The 17,084-nt window shown below is 35.0% G+C and overlaps 2 protein-coding genes across 4 annotated transcripts; both read right to left on the bottom strand.

The window, feature by feature from the left end:
* Positions 1–288: 288 nt before the first annotated feature.
* Positions 289–4,486, bottom strand: LOC106445460. Of its 3 annotated transcripts, XM_048777974.1 has the most exons (11): positions 4,287–4,477; positions 4,091–4,160; positions 3,917–4,005; positions 3,709–3,839; positions 1,895–3,044; positions 1,554–1,810; positions 1,429–1,480; positions 1,105–1,253; positions 926–1,012; positions 704–832; positions 289–612 (listed from the first exon to the last, which is right to left on the bottom strand). In XM_048777974.1, exons 4-11 carry the CDS (start codon positions 3,775–3,777, stop codon positions 532–534), a joined length of 1,974 nt encoding a protein of 657 aa, XP_048633931.1. In that variant the 5' UTR covers positions 3,778–3,839; positions 3,917–4,005; positions 4,091–4,160; positions 4,287–4,477; the 3' UTR covers positions 289–531. The 3 variants fall into 3 exon arrangements, with proteins under 3 accessions (XP_048633931.1, XP_013742480.1, XP_013742481.1); XM_013887026.3 differs by having other exon boundaries at positions 1,554–3,044; positions 4,287–4,486; XM_013887027.3 differs by having other exon boundaries at positions 1,554–3,044; positions 4,091–4,199.
* Positions 4,487–12,865: 8,379 nt separating this feature from the next.
* LOC106445461 (aspartyl protease AED3) lies at positions 12,866–16,159 on the bottom strand. The gene is made up of 3 exons (XM_013887029.3): positions 15,476–16,159; positions 13,588–14,065; positions 12,866–13,343 (listed from the first exon to the last, which is right to left on the bottom strand). The coding sequence occupies exons 1-3, from the start codon at positions 15,929–15,931 to the stop codon at positions 12,988–12,990; spliced, it is 1,290 nt and encodes a 429-aa protein (XP_013742483.1). The 5' UTR covers positions 15,932–16,159; the 3' UTR covers positions 12,866–12,987.
* Positions 16,160–17,084: the final 925 nt, after the last annotated feature.

Genomic DNA, 17,084 nt, shown 5'->3' with positions numbered 1-17,084 from the left:
AAACAAAATCTCTATGAATAATTCTACAAAAAAAAAATTACTTACGGTTTCTTAAAATAAAAACTATCAAAAAATATAAATTTACTTTAATTAAAAATGTTATCCGAAATAATTTAAAATTTAATTAAATAAATAAAATAATTTCTCCCATAATATTAATATGCAACACATTATGTTGAATCAAATGGCTAATAATATAACAACAGTTGAATCCAAAAAATATCGAACAACAAAGAATTACAACACAATTCCAGCAGAAATTACCATCTCAAAATAGTAAAACGCAAGTTAAGTTCAATTAAGTGACATTATAGGAAAGTAATCCGGGCGTAGCCCGGAAAACCTTCTAGTGGTCTTAAAAGATTAAAAACTGGGTCAACTACGCATGTTGCGGAACTAAAAGATGTAATAAGAGATCTACAAAACATGTTCCTGTGGTTAAGGCAACAACATTACACAAGACTACAAGAGAGACATCATTCAACTTCTTCAAAAGAGAATACAGAAAGAACACTCATTCTAGTTCTGGTCTCAGTTCCCTTTCCCTGTTCTCTTCATGTACTCTTTCATGCGGCTTTGGTTTGTATCGAATATAAAAGGCATTCTCCGTATCTGTGTAACAGTCGAGCGTGTTAAAAAAGAGAACATAGGAGGGTGGCTATTATTTAATGTAATGGTTAGAAAATGTAGTCCAGGATCAAACCTCAAGCAGACAATCAGATTTGAGGACTAAACTCTGTCCTGGATCTACTTCCTTCTCATTAACTGAAATTGAATACTTCCCCAGGTTCTTTATATGAAACGACCCATCATCACCCAACCGTATGATCGCCTGTATTCAACAACCAAAAACACAGATTCTTTTCTTCTTATCATACAATCCAACACTTTCAAAAATAGACAGCATCTACTAATATTGACCAACCTGGCGTCGAGATATTTTGCTGCCACGCTTTTCTCTTCCCAGATCAATGTCCACCGCGAGATCTTCTGTTGAACTACCCACCAAAACCTGTGCCAATAAAAAAAAGAAGTGATAAGATCATTCTTAAGAAGCTTAAACCATACAATGACAATACTTAAAAGACTGCAGGATCAAAATACCTCAGGTTTCTTGATGTAGTGTTTTGAGTATCTACCATATAAAACAGCTACTGCACCCCGGGAAGCAATGGCTCTTTGCATATATGAATAAGCAGCCTGTTCAAGTCTTATAATTCTTCTTTTCATCTCTTGGCTCTGATACTTGTAGACTGCATGTGAAAACGTTCAAAGGTATTACAAACTGGCCTTAGACCTTCTATAAAGTCTCTTACATAATAACTTTCATGGGCCAAATGGCATATTAAAACCTTTGTTTAAGCCCCAAAAATGTATATAGAGTAAAGCAACAAGAGTTCTTCTGAGTGAGTATGGATGGTCAGTTACCTTCAAGATCAAAATTATCTTGGTCATCAGGATCCAAGTCCATGTCAAGAATCTGAAACCATAAGGAGTAAATGTATCAAAGAGCAATAAAGAATGACAGATAAGGATATAAAGTTGAGAGTTACCATAGCCTCAATGTCAGAATAGTTCGGCAAGTCCTCGTCACTCTCAAAATCATGATCACCTGCTTCTGTTTGAGTGATCTCCAGCTCAGGGTCTGGAATCTCTATCAAGCCAACAACAGCATCTTTTGCTTGTACAATTTCATTTATAGGTATTACACATTTTTCCTCTTTACTGTCTCCACTCTCCTTCTCGGTGTAGCTTCCATGTCCATCAAATCCGACGATTCGTTTTCCACCGGCCATCTCTTTGTTTCCATCTTTTGCACCAGCACCATCAGAAACCATAGTGTCTGAGCATCCCTGTGCAGAACCAGTAGAAGGAACAATCTTATATGACTCACCTTGACTTGATTGACCAATCTCTGGCTTTCCTTTAGAAGACACTTGCAAACGTCCTGGTGTTTTCTTTTGTGTATGTCCGTCCCTAGTGGCAGAGAGATCTCTAGCAGATGAAGTTACTGGATTATTTGTATCTTTAAAGTTCCGCCGGGCTAACGAAGAAACTGACATTGGATGGCAGGTGTTGGAGAGAAGAATGTCATCATTACATGGAATATCGGGATCCTCTTGGTTTAATAAACAGCAGATTACACCACCAACAACCTCAGGATGAGGATCAAGGGCAGCTGAGTCAGACACAGGTTTGCACTCCACTGACCTCACTGCATTTGTACCAAATAGGTCAGGCATCACATGAATATTTACTGGATGAGCTTGTGAGCTGGAAGGATCTTGTCCGGTATTAATAGGCAAAGCTCTGCTATTTGTATCATTTATAGGATTCACCAACAGTGAGCTTAGACCATCATAATACGACTTGTCAACTTCTTTGCCATCTACTTCCATGAGCGTTTCTTCTTCTTCAAAAAGAGAAGTTGAAAGCTGTGCAAGGAAACGATCAGTGCTAGCCATAGTGGCTTTCGGCTCATTAGCAGGAATCTCTAGTTTCTGCTTGGAATCTTGATGAACAGCATCACAGTCCGAAGGACCTGCTTGTTCAGTGAAGGTGAGATCTCCTCCTACGTAGGAGATGTCTCCCTGTAAATGATCTTCTGACACAACATGATCAGCCAAGATATCTGGGAAGGCATTGTGGATAATGTCCATGTGAGAGTCTTCGAGGCCAAGATGTGTTGCATCACCATTATTATCCATGAAATGGCTGTCATTTGCTGAGCCAAGGAATCCTAGATCCAAGGAACTAAACGACTCAGTCTGAAATTTCTTCCGCAAGGAATGATAAGAGCTTCTGAGCTGTTCAGTCTTTCTCTTCCTAGAAAAGCCTTTGTTTTCTTTCGATCCAGTTCTAGCAAACTTTGTGGGAAAAGGAGGGTTAGTAGTACGTTCAAGCTCAGCCATCCGAATAGCTGCCTCTGCAGAAACTACTGGATCGTATAGGAGTGCATGCCATCGATCTTGCAGTTCTCTGATAGAAAATCTTCTAGAAAACTGCACAGCGCCTTTAGCAAGTGCTTCCAAAGATGCACCAGCCTGCAAATAAATGAAACAGATCAAATTCACTTCATTGCTAGAATACCAAGCAAGCTAGATGGAAAAGAAAACGCAATACCTACTGAAGCACCACATTAGTATACAAATGTTTTAGCTAATCCTAGCTTGATATATAAAATGTTATGTAAGAGAAAAGGAGCATAAATATTTGTTATGTAGTGATTAGTGAGCCATTTGTAATATACTTCTCTCTCAACACCAGGACAAAGATCGAAAAATGTATTTCCAAATCATTTTTTATGGTCTCCTAATAAAGTAGCTCTGAACAGAAAACCAAACAACTTAATGAGAATTATTAATAATCTTTTTCTGGTGTAGAGAAAAGAATACATCTTTCACCTATCCCTAAAACAAATAATTATGTTGCTAACTTAGTGATACAACGCTTAATAGAGCAACAGTAGATACAAGTAACCCCAGTAACACAACTTGACAGTCTCAAAACTAATAACCACTACTGTTCCCAGCTACTTAGTCTTAAGCAATTTGATACAAGTTTGTACACATGCATGCATATTCAAACAAACTCTGTCTAACGCTCTGTTGAGCACGTGGCCCAATTCAATATCAGAGATATCAAAAGATCATCATGTTTCCAATGATAAAAAGAAGGGAAACAGAAGCAAGTAAAACGAGAGTTCACCTCTATGGCGTTCTTCAGAAGCAGATCGTCTTCGGGAATCCAAGAAACAACCTGAGCAAGAGCCCCCATGCTCGAGCTTCTCTTCTCTCAGAAAAGATTCATGAAAGAGAGTTGGTGACAGCACACAAAACCTGATTATAAGAAAATATCAAAATGGGCAAGTCTTTGCAGAAAGTTGGACAAATTAAAAGTATAAGCATAACAATACCTTGGATGAGCCAAGAAAGATGTGTTGTCAAGCTCGGGAACAAGTATAGTGAGGTTCAACAGCTTAGAAACAGTAACCATGTCACAAAACTGAAACAACAAACAAACAAGCTGTCAGGATTTGGAAAGTTTTTCAAATTTTGGGAAAAAGAGTAATTAAGGCAAGTGAACGAACCACTTGCTCGGAGATGATTCAATCCGCCATTACAGGATACAAGTAGGTTTCCATTGAAATTCAATTTTATCTAATGAAAGAATTGAATCAATACTTCATCGTTAAAACTCTGAAACACCAACAATTCGACTATCGCAAGTTGATTGATTACAAAATCAATGTAGAGAGGATATCAAATAGAGAAATAATACCCAACCTGACTTTGAGGAGGAAGATAGATAAGATGGCAATCCAAAATCTATAAGATTTGAAACTCTAATTTTTGTTTGTCTCAGTCTAGCTCCAAGAAAAGTTTCTAACAAAAGATATATGAAAATAATGAAATACGAGGAGATTCGAGGAAGTTCTCTTGGGAACCTGCAAAAAAAAAAACTGTGCAGATAATGTAACATTTTCACTAGTTTACGCTAGGCCTTGGATTTTTATCCGAGATCCGGATTCGATCTGAAAATCTGGATATCTGGAAGGACCGAATCCGGATCCGGATAGTAAAATGTTAGATCCGGATATTTGATTTTTTAGTCTGAATATCCGGATCCGTAAGTTTTATTAATAACTATTTTAGAAATAGTAATAGAGAAAAAGACAAAAATTGCACTAAATCAAGTTTTTGTTCAAAAACTAGCACTTAAGGTCAAAAGTCACAAAAATATCACTTAATGTTTTATCAAAAGAAATAAATAAATGTCTATACCACTATGGTAAATTAGTGTAGACATTAGGGTTTAGAGTTAAGGGGTGGGGTTTATGATTTAGGGTTTAGGGTTTAGAGTTTAGGGTTTAGAGTTTTGGTTTTAGGGTTTAGAGTTGAGAATTGGGATTTTGGGGATAAGATTTCAAATTTTGAAAAATAAAAAAATTTTAAAATTTTCAAAAGATAAAATGCTATTTTGGTCATTTTAGTTTTTGAGTGCTATTTTTGTGATATAAACTTACAAATGTGCTATTTTGGAGATTTGCCCATAGTAATATCTATATATAAAAACTAAATTTATTTAATATATTTTCATTTTTATAATAGTATATGTAAATTTTATATAAATTTAGTAATATTATACATAGAAATAATTAAAAACATTATATTTTTTAATATTTTTATATATATTAATATTATTTTATTTTATTTTTTTTAAGGATTCAAATCCGGATCCGGATATCCGCCGGATATTACAATTTTTAGAAGGATATTCGACATCCGGATATCCAAAAACCCCAGATCCGGATAAGAATAGTAAAATTATGGATCTGCCGGATAAGGATCCGGATCCGGATACTTTAAAATTGTCCGGACATCCGATCCGTCTTATGCCTAGTTTACACGTCTAAAGGGAAAACAAATTTAATTGCAAAATTATACTATTACATTAAAGTGTTACTCCCCTATTTTTAAGATGGCTCAGTTTTTAAAATATAACCGTTAGAAAACGCATATTCGCCATCTGCTCCGTCTGCTGTCAAAAAAAAAAAACGTTAAATAAATATGAACGTTAAGAGTTGTGTGCGTGTGTCAACTGACTCCTTGAAGATTTGCCAAACCGGAAAAATCCGATTACGATCTTAGATACGTAAGTGTTTGGCTCTCTGTAAATCGTGAAATTTGTTTGAGGATTTCAGAGTTTCGAGTTCTATAATCTGATCGCAAATTTGCTTCTGAATTTCCAAAATTTCATGTCTTGTACAATCTTTTCTTCTCGATTAGATTGTTTTGGTTTCTTTTGAAGGTTGATTCCCCCTCGTTGGGTTTCTCACTCGTCATCGTCGAGGTACGTCTCTTTCTTTGTATATGTTAATTAGGGCTTTGTAAGGTTTCGCGATTTCAATTTTAAAAGTATATTTTTTTTGGCAGTGATCTTGTTTTTACGGTTCTTTTCACGTTTTCTTTTTGGAAAACTAAGCGTTGTAGACTTGTAGTCAATTTTGCACTTTTCGTTGCTACATTCTCTGAGATTCGCGATTAGTTTAAAAAACCATCTTATGTGCGCACCTCATGCATACACTGTCTGTTTCTCTTGTCTGTAAAATGATCTGTGTATCTTCACTACATAGATTTGTGTGTTTAAATCATAGATTTTAAGAATCCCAAATGGTTGCAAAGTGTAGGGGTTTGGCTATAGGAGTGTACAATTTGTCAGATTCATTCTCTTGTATAAATCTCTAGCACACAAGTCAGCGTGGTTTAGTGTGTCTGAACATGGTTTTTTGGGTTTTTAACTGATATGATAGTATCGCTTGGAGGAAGAAACTAACTTTCCTTTTTTTTTCCGCCAGAGTTGCTGCTTTTACAGTACCTGGAAGCTTACTCTGCGTCAAACCATCGTCGCCAAGGTAAATGCTCTGCTCTGTCTATGAAATAAAAAATGCAATTTTTTTTTCCTTTTTCTAATTTCTGTCTTTTGAGGATGGAATTCAAACGAGGGCATAGGATTTTGAAATCCAAAAAAGATCATTGGCAAACACAAATCTTAATAGTGTTATGTCCGATTTTTATTTGGGTACATTGTCCCGTAAGGAATCTTTTGGTTGGTAGTGAGTATGTTATGGCGATGGCATAAAAGACTCAGATTCTATTGGTTGGTAGTGCATGCTTAATAAGAAAAAAACTATATGGGGATTAGAGGAAAATAATGACCCACGGCTTATAGTAGAAGTCCTTGGATGGAAAAACGACCAATGGCTTTAGGTAAGACTCGTTGGATTGGAAAAACGACCGACAGCTTAATGATGTCTTAAGACAAAGACTCTGAACCACAAAGAGGTTGGGATGGGTTGGTTTACGATTTGTTGGATGGATAGAAAAAAATGACCAACAGCTGAAATAAGCTTGAGACAATATGGGGTTGCTTAGAAAAGGGTCCTTGGTGGAATAAAAGAGTTCAAACAGCTTAAAGAAGTCTCTTGACAAAGACAAAAGGGGCTGGTAGATATGCTAAATGGAAAAAAAATGACCAGCGCCTCAGAAACAAAAGGTCCTTCGATGGAAAGCAAAGGAGGGGAAAACAAAAAGCGACCAACAAGCTTGATGAAGTCTTGAAAGATACAGGGCTTAAAACGTATTGAAAGACTATGAGTTGGATTGGTATAATGAACAACTCTTAAGATAACAAAAGGGAAGAATGACAAATTATCTGAGATCAGTCTTACCATAAAAGACTAAACCGAAAACAGTTTCTGCTTTGTTATAAAAGTCAAGACAAATAGCATGAGTTGGTTTGTAATTTGGTGAATGGAAAGGATGAACAAATTGTCCTTAATACAGAGCTGATACAAAAAAAAACAACTAATGGCTTCTTTTGACAAAGGCTGCTAACGACTTAACGAATCATAACACAAAGATTCTAAACAAGGATTATGAACCGAAAAGAGATTCTTTATTCTAGATAAAAGACAATATGGGTCCGTTTTTAGATATGTTGGATGGAAACATTGGCCACCGGCTTAGAAAAAAAGGTCATTAGATGAATAAAAACGACTAATGGCTGAGAGAAAACTTGTTGGATGAAGAAAATAACAAACAGCTTTAAAAAGTCATAAGGCAGGCTTGTTGGATGGTAAAACAACTTACATTTGCTGTATAAAATGATACCCAAGACCCAATGGCTTAGATTCTTGACAATGATTGACTTTATAAATCAAACACACGGCTTAGAAGTCTCTTGAGAAAGTCTATGCCATGGACTTGTTGGATGGTAGGAAACAACTAAAGCCTGACTTGCTGTATATATTGATAAAAGACCAGCGGTTTTAGAATTCATAAGGCAAAACTTCTTGGCAATGTGAATCGACAACAGGATTTTACATTACCACATGGCTTATGAGTCTTCTGCAAAAGACTATGGCTCGTTTTGGTATAATAACCAACAGCTATAAAATGTCTCAAGGAAAGACTATAGATGGAAAAAACAAACCCACGGCTCAAACGAAATAAATCTCTCATGACTGCAAACTAAGGATCGAGAACTGATTCTTTACTCTGCCAGACAACTTCAAACAGAAAGTCTCAACACACAGACTATGAACCATAAGGTTTAAAGAATTGTTTCTAAAAGACTATTAAGTTGGATGGAAATAGTGACCAACTCATACTCTGAAATCTCTCTTAAACAGAGACGACCAATGACTTAAATAATCATAACGCAAAGATTCTTAACAAAGTATTATGAATCTAAAAGAGATTCTAACTTAACGGCGCCTTAAATAAAACTTTTAGGATGGGAAAAGACAACCAATAGCTTAAAGATGTCTTAAGAAAAGACTCTGAAGAAGTTCTTAGATGGAAAAAAAAAACGGCTAATGGCTTAAGACTTGCTTGATGGGGATAACCACAAGGCCTAAAAGTATACAAAGACTATGAGTTGGACATACTGACCAAATCTTATTATAAAGAGAATGGAAGAATATCAAATTATCTGAAATCTCTAGACAAAGACTATGAGTTGATACTGGACTTTTTTGGGTAGAGAAACAACCCACAGCTTAAAAAAGTCATGGGACAAAGACAATGTCTTGGTTTACGTATTGTTGGATGGGAAAAACAAACAACCAACGTTTAAGACAAAGTATGAAATCTCTCTTAAGACTATGGACAATGTCTGAAACCAGTCTTAAGACATAGCTGATACCAAAACAACTCACAGATTTGGAAAGTCAAGCAGCGACAAAAACTACCAACGACTTAAGGATGTCTTAAAAACAAAGATACTTAACAAGGATCAAGAGATTCTTACTTAACTGCTTAAATAAGGCTTGTTCGATGTGGGCAAAAAGTAACCAACGAATTAAAGATGTCCTAAGATAGTCTCCGAAGAGTCCTTAGATGAATAAAAATGACTAATGGCTTAAATTGGACTTGTTGTATGGTAAAAAACAACCAAGAGCTTAAGAGATGTCTTAACACAAAATAATCTTAACTGATAACTGTCTTTGCAATAACCAAAAGGCTTAAGTGTATAGAACGACCAATCAGATAAATAGCGCCTAAGAAAGTCGTAAGGAAAAAGGCTGAATTAACAATAAAATCCTTACTTTTTGCCCACGGCTTAAGTCCTTGATGGGAATAAAGTACAAAATAGCATACAGAAGACGCTAGACCAACATCTTAAAAGAGTCTTAAGACAGACATTATAATGGCTGAGATAATACTTGTTAAATGAAAGAAACGACAACCAGTTTGAAAAAAAAAGTCGAAGACAAAGACTATGGACCAAAAGGCTTAAAGACCTGTCTTAGTTTAATAAACACAAGGCCTAAAAGTAGACAAAAATAGATGTATCGACCAATTGTCTGACATCAGTTAGAAGCTAGAGCTCAAACAAAAAAACTGCCATGGCTTTGGAATGTGTCCAGACAAAGACGGCCTACGGCTTAAAAATGTCCCATAGCTTAGAAAAGTCTAAGACAAAGACTTGTTGGATGGTAAAAACAACTAACGATTTGCTGTATACAAAAAAAAAAGACCAACTGATTCGAAGATTCTTATTTCTACATGGCTTAGAAGTATGTTGAGAAAGTCTATATTATAGACTTGTTGGACTTGTTGTATGATGAAAGACCAACGGCTTTAAAAAGTCACAAGGCAATGATTCTTGAAAGTATGAATCTACAACAGAGTCATATGTAACCACATGGCTTAAAAGTCTTTTGAAAAAGACTATGGGTTCTGTTTTGGTAAAATGACCAACGACTTAAAAAGGTCTCAAGACAAAGACTATGAACCACAAGGTTTAAAGAACTGTTTCTGCTAGATAACCACAAGGTTTAAAAGTATTCAGAGACTAGAAGTTAGATGGATAGAACCACCAACTCTTAAGCAAAAAGACAATGGAAGAATGACCAATTCATAGTCTGAAATCAGCGTTTAGACAGAGACTACCAATCTTGAGAAAGAAGCATATCACAAAGATTCATATCAAGTATTATGAATCTAAAAGAGAGTCTTACTTAACAGCTTAAATAATACTTGTAGGATAGGAAAAGAAAGAACCAACGGCTTAAACATGCCTTAAGACAAAGACTCCGAAAAAGTCCTTGGATGAAAAAAACGCCTAATGTCTTAGACTAGACGTTGGATGAATATAAAAATGAGCAACGGCTTAAAGATGTCTTAAAGAAACATACTCTGAACTGAGAACTATGTATTTGCGATAACCACAATGCTTAAAAGTATAGAAAGAGCAATCAAATAACAAGCGCTTAGAAAGTGTTAATGCAAAGACTTATCAATTGATTAATAGATTCCTTACTTGTGTATCCACAGCTTAGGTCCTTCACGGAAAAAGGTGCAAACAACATACAAAAGTCTCTAGACAAAGACAATATGGGTCTGTTTTGAGACATGATGGATGGACCAGCGGCTTGAAAAAAAAGTCATTAGATGGGAAAACCACCAAAAGATTAAAGAAACCTTAAGACAAAGACTATGATTCGGTTTATATTTTGGTGGGTGGAAAGAAATGACCAATATCTGAAGTAAAGACTAATTAATTCTGATTTTTTTTTCAGGTATATGCTTCAGAAGGTGTTCAAAACATCAAAACATAATAGATTCTGAGAAGAATTCAAATGTAGCAGACTTCTGTAACAGGTATGTGCTTTTCATACTTGCTTGTAATTAGTTTCTGAAATTCCCAAGTATGAGAAACATATGTGAAATCTAGATTAAGTTCATTATCACCAGACACGTGCTTGAATAAGCATCCAAAATCTTAACATGTTTATGTGTTAGCCTTTATATGCTTTTAGTGTTGGCTTACTCATTTGTTTTGATCTTGTAGGTCTATTTGCTTCTGCATCAACCGATTTCAAATCTTAATGTGGTGTATCTCAAACCTCCATACATGGGTTCTGCGCAGTCACTTAAAAATACATAAATACATACATGCATTCATATATAAATATAAACGTACTTTCATACTCATACATTCATAATTGCTTACTTGCTTTCTTGATTTCTTTTGTTTGAATTTTTTGCTAACTTACTTGCTTCCTTATTTACTCCTTCATTCATACTTCCTCCATTGCTTGCTTTCTTGATGTCCTGCTTCTTTATTGACTTCCCTGATTTATTGTTTCACTTCTTTACTTGTTTTATTGATTTGTTGTTTATTTGGCTCCGTGTGTGCTTGCTTCCTTGTGTTCTTCTTTGAGTTTGGGTTTGTATTTGCTTACTTGGTTCCTTATATTATTTTGCCATTCTTTACTAGCTTCTTGTTTACTTAACTGGCCTACCTCCCACAGAATTTTGTTATCTGATAATATCGACAACATTATCATCTTTGATCTTGTGTCTGTCTGAGAATCTGATTTTTAGATATCAACTGTTGCTCTAACATGAAGGAAGCCAATGACATCGTTTTTGTAATTATTAACAGTCTCTGTTACAGTATTTTTGTTTAATAAATATGATCTTCAAACTGGCTATAGTTTGGAGTTTATTAACTGGCCTAATGCCAAGTAATCACAAAACAATGAAGCCTCAAATCTCTGTTTGATCTTTTTTCTTCTTCACTTTACATTGAAAAGAAACAGAAAGCAATTCACAGGTGTAGTCACTTTATTTATCTAATCTACTAAGAAGTAACAACCCACTCAGATTATTCGATAGCTCTTACATTCTTACAGACAGATTTTTCGTAAGTTCATAGAGTGTATACAATTCATCATGCCTTCTTCTTAGGTTCACAGAGTGTTATACACTTCTGAAACCATCACAAGATGCAGGGCACTCTGTTTCTTTAATCGTTAATCACAAACACAACGTTTTTACTTTCTCCTCTTTTTATTTCAGCCAATATGCGACATATAAGTGCTTAGGTATACAGTCTATATATGTATATACTTACATAAGCCTGCTTCGGTAATAACTAATAAGACTCCGTCAGTTGAAAGTCCAGTTTATGCAGTCTGTTCAGGCTCTTTTACTTGCTTCTTCAGAAAATCCAGCACAGAGAGACGCTGCAGTTATTGTTTAAATTTTCATTTGTCAGAAAATTTTGCGCTGGAATTCAGTAACTTTTGAGAAGCAAAAGAAAGAAGTGGTGCAAAAGATCTTACTCGTTGCTCTAGAATAGAAATCTTCAGAGTCAGTTTCAAAGAATCCAGCAGTTTCATGACTTCCTTGAAACCATCTTTGGCTGCATCTTCATTTTATATCTGCAACTTTGGTTAATGAAACTGCCACATCCAGAAATAGCCACCAAACTTGGTAAATGTTCCTTTATTCACCAACAAAGATTTTATGGACGAGATATTCATTAAACAATTAATTATCCATTAATTATGCATTATCACAGATTAATATTCAGCGTAGGAAAAAACTGCAGTTTCATAATTCAATCATAACCAGTGGACCAAACTAACTCATAAAACTATGGTTGGATTTTACACAACACTGCTATATGAAAGTTCAATTGAAATTTTTTATTTCTTGTGTTTTCATGTCCATCTCTGACTTCATTGAGGAGCACATTTTAGTTTCACTTGTGCTAGAAATTAAGGCACCACTTGTAACAGAGAATAGCAAGAGAGTTCTTACGGTAGATTGACATGACAATCAAACACACAAAATCTTCATTTGATATTTCATGCTTCACTATACATTATCAAAATCTTCCATGCTTCAACATATATTTATATTAATTTATAAAAACCATTCAGGCTTCATCATACATTATCTAGATTAGTCTTCGCTTGATGTAGAAAGAGGCTGCAGTTATAGCTCCCAATGGCAACCCTCGTAACAGAGTTATAATAATAACATAAATTTAGGGTAGATTGACATGACAATCAAAACAAAAATATTTAATTTTATATCGTTTCCAAATTCAAGAAGTTTAAAACGGGATAGAAAGATAATACAAAATCAACCCAAAAACAAAAACACAATCACGAACATGTTTTAGTTAGGTACATGTTTCACGGGAAATGCCGAGCCTGGAATTGGGCACGTCGATGAGGACACGGTGGTTCTGCTGCTGCATACTAGCGATGACGTTAAGTACAGAGTTCACGTTGTTTGGAGCTGCAGCCATAGCGAGGCAGCTGGTGTTACCGGAAGAGCTGTGGATGAGAAGATTGTCCGGAGGTATAGTCACGTTCATTCCCGCAAACATAAACGTGACAGGTGGGAACACAACGGAGCCGGAGTAGCAAGTGTCGAAACCTCCGAGTGATGTTGCGTTTGCGTTCTTGACACGTCGTCTGAACTCGTCTCTTACGGCAAGGTAAGCTGGTTCCACTAGCCTCGTGAAGACCGTCCCTGCGTACGTACATTGAAAGTATTTTTGTCAGTGTTAAAATCGGTGAAGGCGTCCGTTTAGGCGGTAAATCGGTTACAAACAAAACAATTTTTCTTAAATGATTTTAAAAAAAATCGGTTTAGCCGATACTTAAGTGCAACCTAAACATCTCCTATGAAACAATTTTCTATAAATTTACCCGCCTAGCAATTTTTTGACATTCACTTTTTTGGAATGAAATAAAATAATGTAAAGAATAAATACCGGAGTCAAAGATGGTGCCGGCTCCTGTGGCTGGATCAAAGGCGAGTGCACTTGTAGGAATATCTACAATTTTGTTCCCGACACGAATCCCAACCAAGTTAACATAGTAAAGCGACGACCTCCTAGGGTTCTTCAACAATGGAGTTGTCTTGATCCTAAGTGGTTGAAACTTAGGTCCCAATCTTAATGATCCCGAGAAGTTGCTGGACTTACTATTAGGCAAGCAGTACGAGAACGTGGACATATAAAGATTCTGCGTCTGTGAGATTAAAGACAATGGACCACGACCTAAACCCATGAGTCCTTGCGCTGGCAACGATGTTCCAGTGGCTTGGTTGATGCACCCAAAAGTGTAGTTTGGGATGACGTCATTGGCTAGTGTTAGTGTGTCTTGTGTCAGAGATGCTGTGATGGCTGATCCACCATAAGTCATATTGAAACCACATGATTTGCTTACGGTGCACGTTGGATTTGGAGCCTGCAAGAAAATAACATTCGTACTTTAACAACGCACTTCCATAAATAATAGTTTTGGCCATCTTGGATCTGGTTATGGGTGCATTATTTAAAAATGCGGTAATAACGATGTGTTACGTTTTTAAATATGTAAATGAACTTTCTTTTGTATAGTAATCAAACACTAACCACTAACCAGAGTCACGACAAAGAATATAGATCAAATCGTAAAACGTGCACTACTAGTTGGTAACTTGGTATTGTTTATTAAGTTAACGAATCTAATTGATAGATTAATGGTAATAAGATCACATACAACTGTTAAGGAATAATTATTATTACACTAAGATACATATATCTACGTAGACATTAAATAATTTATAATTCTACAATTTATGGTGATTTCCTTATCTTAACAGTTGGATCTAGTTGATCTTGTAGATGTCTTAAAAAATACCCGTGACTGTCTTATGAATGGTACATAAAACCCGTGACTAGCTTTAGACTTCTAGATGATGGAGTTATAACACCGCCAAAATGAAGGTCACATCTTTGTGTGTATAATCAACACTAGAGTCCAACATGAGTGGTCCTTTAGTTTGGTTTTCTTGTTTTGTGAAAACAGAATCCGAATAAGAAGCCTATCTCTCCAATGTATTACGTTTTTCTTTCCAAAAATAGTGTAACTATAATAGAATGAAGACAGAGTAATGAATAAAAATAAAACCACTATTCACTGGAATAATCTCGTTTTTTTACATTAGAATAATCTCATTTTTATTCTGTTGTAGGATTAAAATAGAGTATGATTGAAGAATATTTTACGGCAAATTCCATTTTAGGTAAAAGTTGGAGTAATGTTACTAGGGATTTTTTCAAAAGAAAGTGATGAGTCTCAAAACTAAATGCATTTTGAATATATTATTTATTAGTAAATTTTAGTTTAACAAAATTTGGTTAATTCGTTATATGAATATCGTTACCATTCTGATCTGATGATATTATGTTTTGGGCAATTCTCTCAAATAGGCATTTTTAAGTTTTTGTCACAAAATAACATTAAAAAAAACCAAAATAGCTCATTTTTATTTTAAAAATTTTAATATTTATTTTTTTGTTTTATTAAAATTAGAAATCCTATCTCCAAAACTCCACTCCTTAACTCTAAACCATAAGTCTATATTAGTTAATCATTGGGTGTAAATGCATATTTACCCTTTAATAAAATTTATTTTGATCATTTTATTTTTTGGAGTCTATTTTTGTGAAAATAAACTAAAAATGACTATATAAGGGAATTTCTCATATATGTTTTTATGTCCATAAAGGAAAACGTATGGAAATTGATGACAGAAAAAAAAAAAAAAAAGTAAAACGTATGCAAGTATATCTAATCTATTCCAAGGGTAATAAGAGATACTAAACTAGTTACCTGTTTACACTGAGGAGCTTCGCATGGAAGAGTACGTGAAGAGTTTGACTTGGAAGGGTCAAAGAGAACAGATGAAGCACAGCCAACACAGCCAGAACAAGGAACCCAAGCAGCGTCATTGCTAGTGTCAAGAGCCACGAGCATGGGCTGAGCCGGTGTCCCAATATTAGCCCTCACGATATAAGTCGGGCTCTGAACGATGGCACGTCCCGAGGCGATTGGGACCGAAGATTTCACGGCGAGGCTTGACAAATACTGGAGACGAGCCTTGTCTTGAAGAAGTGTGCTTTCCCATGAGACAGTGTTTGGTTTTTTTTTGAATGGAGAGCAAGGGCTGCTGATATGGAACACTCTTAGATCTGAGGGATGGCCTCGTGGGTTATTTTCATAGCAGTTTAGTGATTCAGAGTTCAAGACTAAGAGAGAGATGAGTAGAAAGAGGAGTTGGGTTCTCATTTTCTTGGATCTTGATTTGACCTGTGTGGGTTTTAGTGTTTGTGAGTGTGTGTTTATATAGTGAGTGATGAATGAGTGTGTAGAAAGTAATAAGATTATTAAAAACAAAAATATTATAAAAATGAAGAGTGGGTTTTATTGATATTTGAGAGAACAGTCTGGATCCCATATTCCTTTTCTATCTGTTTTTAGGTCCACTCTAATAATATTGGCTTTCTCTCCTCGATCGACATGCTTTGCCTTCCCTCCACAAAGCTTATAAACATTGAAACAATTCAACAATGTGTACCATATTAAAATAGATTTTTAATATCATATAAGTGAAAAAATAAACACAAAATATTGTGGTAATATGCAAAAAAAAACTAAAAAGACATAAATACTTTAGTAGAAATGATAACAGTAAACATTACACAATATATGACCATTTATAATGTTTGAAAATGTTAAGCTTCCTAAACTTTCAAACATAAATCAATGGGCGATAAATTGATTAACCGAGATTTCTTATATATTAGTGTTAATACATTTAAAATTTTGATGTGAAATTTCAATACATCCTTTCGAGATATTTGCTATTATCGGTCTATTTTGAAAAGAATCTCATTTTTTTGACCAGTTAAACATTTTTAAATGCCACTATAATTGAGACAACATTCTTATATTATATGTTAGTGTTTATACATTTAAATTCTTGATGTGAAATTTAAATACATTCCTTCAAGATGTTTGCTACTATCGGTCTATTTCAAAACGAATCTCATTTTATGACCAGTTATACATTTTTGGAGGCCACTATAACTGAGACAAAAATAAAGTTTTGATATTATATTAAGTTTTATATTCAGTTTAAAAGTAATTGATGAAACGTGAACTGATTTACTTTTATATTATGAGACATGAGTGTTTGTCCATTTAAATTTGAGATCATAACGGAAAGGATCCAAAATTATTTGTAAGACTTTGTTTTACTACTTTTTCATATATAAATTTAGAAACCGGAAAGAACCAAAGAGAATTTTATAAAATATGCGCCCAAACCAACTCTATTCTCTAAGTGGCTTATTGGATTCATTTAAGGAATATTACTCCAAATGCTTAATCAAACCTGACGCCTAGGTAAACGGTCTATCGGTAGACGATACTTAGTATT

This window comes from Brassica napus, chromosome A4 (assembly GCF_020379485.1).
Source record: "Brassica napus cultivar Da-Ae chromosome A4, Da-Ae, whole genome shotgun sequence".
Classification (NCBI taxonomy): Eukaryota; Viridiplantae; Streptophyta; class Magnoliopsida; order Brassicales; family Brassicaceae; genus Brassica; species Brassica napus.
The sequence above is the reverse complement of the archived record's forward strand: the minus strand, read 5'-3'. Positions and strand labels throughout refer to the sequence as shown.

Coding starts and splice junctions, on each gene's coding strand:
- LOC106445461 (XM_013887029.3), bottom strand. CDS start 15,931: ATGAGAACCCAACTCCTCTTTCTACTCATCTCTCTCTTAGTCTTGAAC. Junction 14,066..15,475: donor AAGCTCCTCAGTGTAAACAG/GTAACTAGTTTA, acceptor ATTTTCTTGCAG/GCTCCAAATCCAACGTGCAC. Junction 13,344..13,587: donor CGGCACCATCTTTGACTCCG/GTATTTATTCTT, acceptor GTACGTACGCAG/GGACGGTCTTCACGAGGCTA.
- LOC106445460 (XM_013887026.3), bottom strand. CDS start 3,777: ATGGGGGCTCTTGCTCAGGTTGTTTCTTGGATTCCCGAAGACGATCTG. Junction 3,045..3,708: donor TTCTGAAGAACGCCATAGAG/GTGAACTCTCGT, acceptor ATTTATTTGCAG/GCTGGTGCATCTTTGGAAGC. Junction 1,254..1,428: donor AGATAATTTTGATCTTGAAG/GTAACTGACCAT, acceptor TTTCACATGCAG/TCTACAAGTATCAGAGCCAA.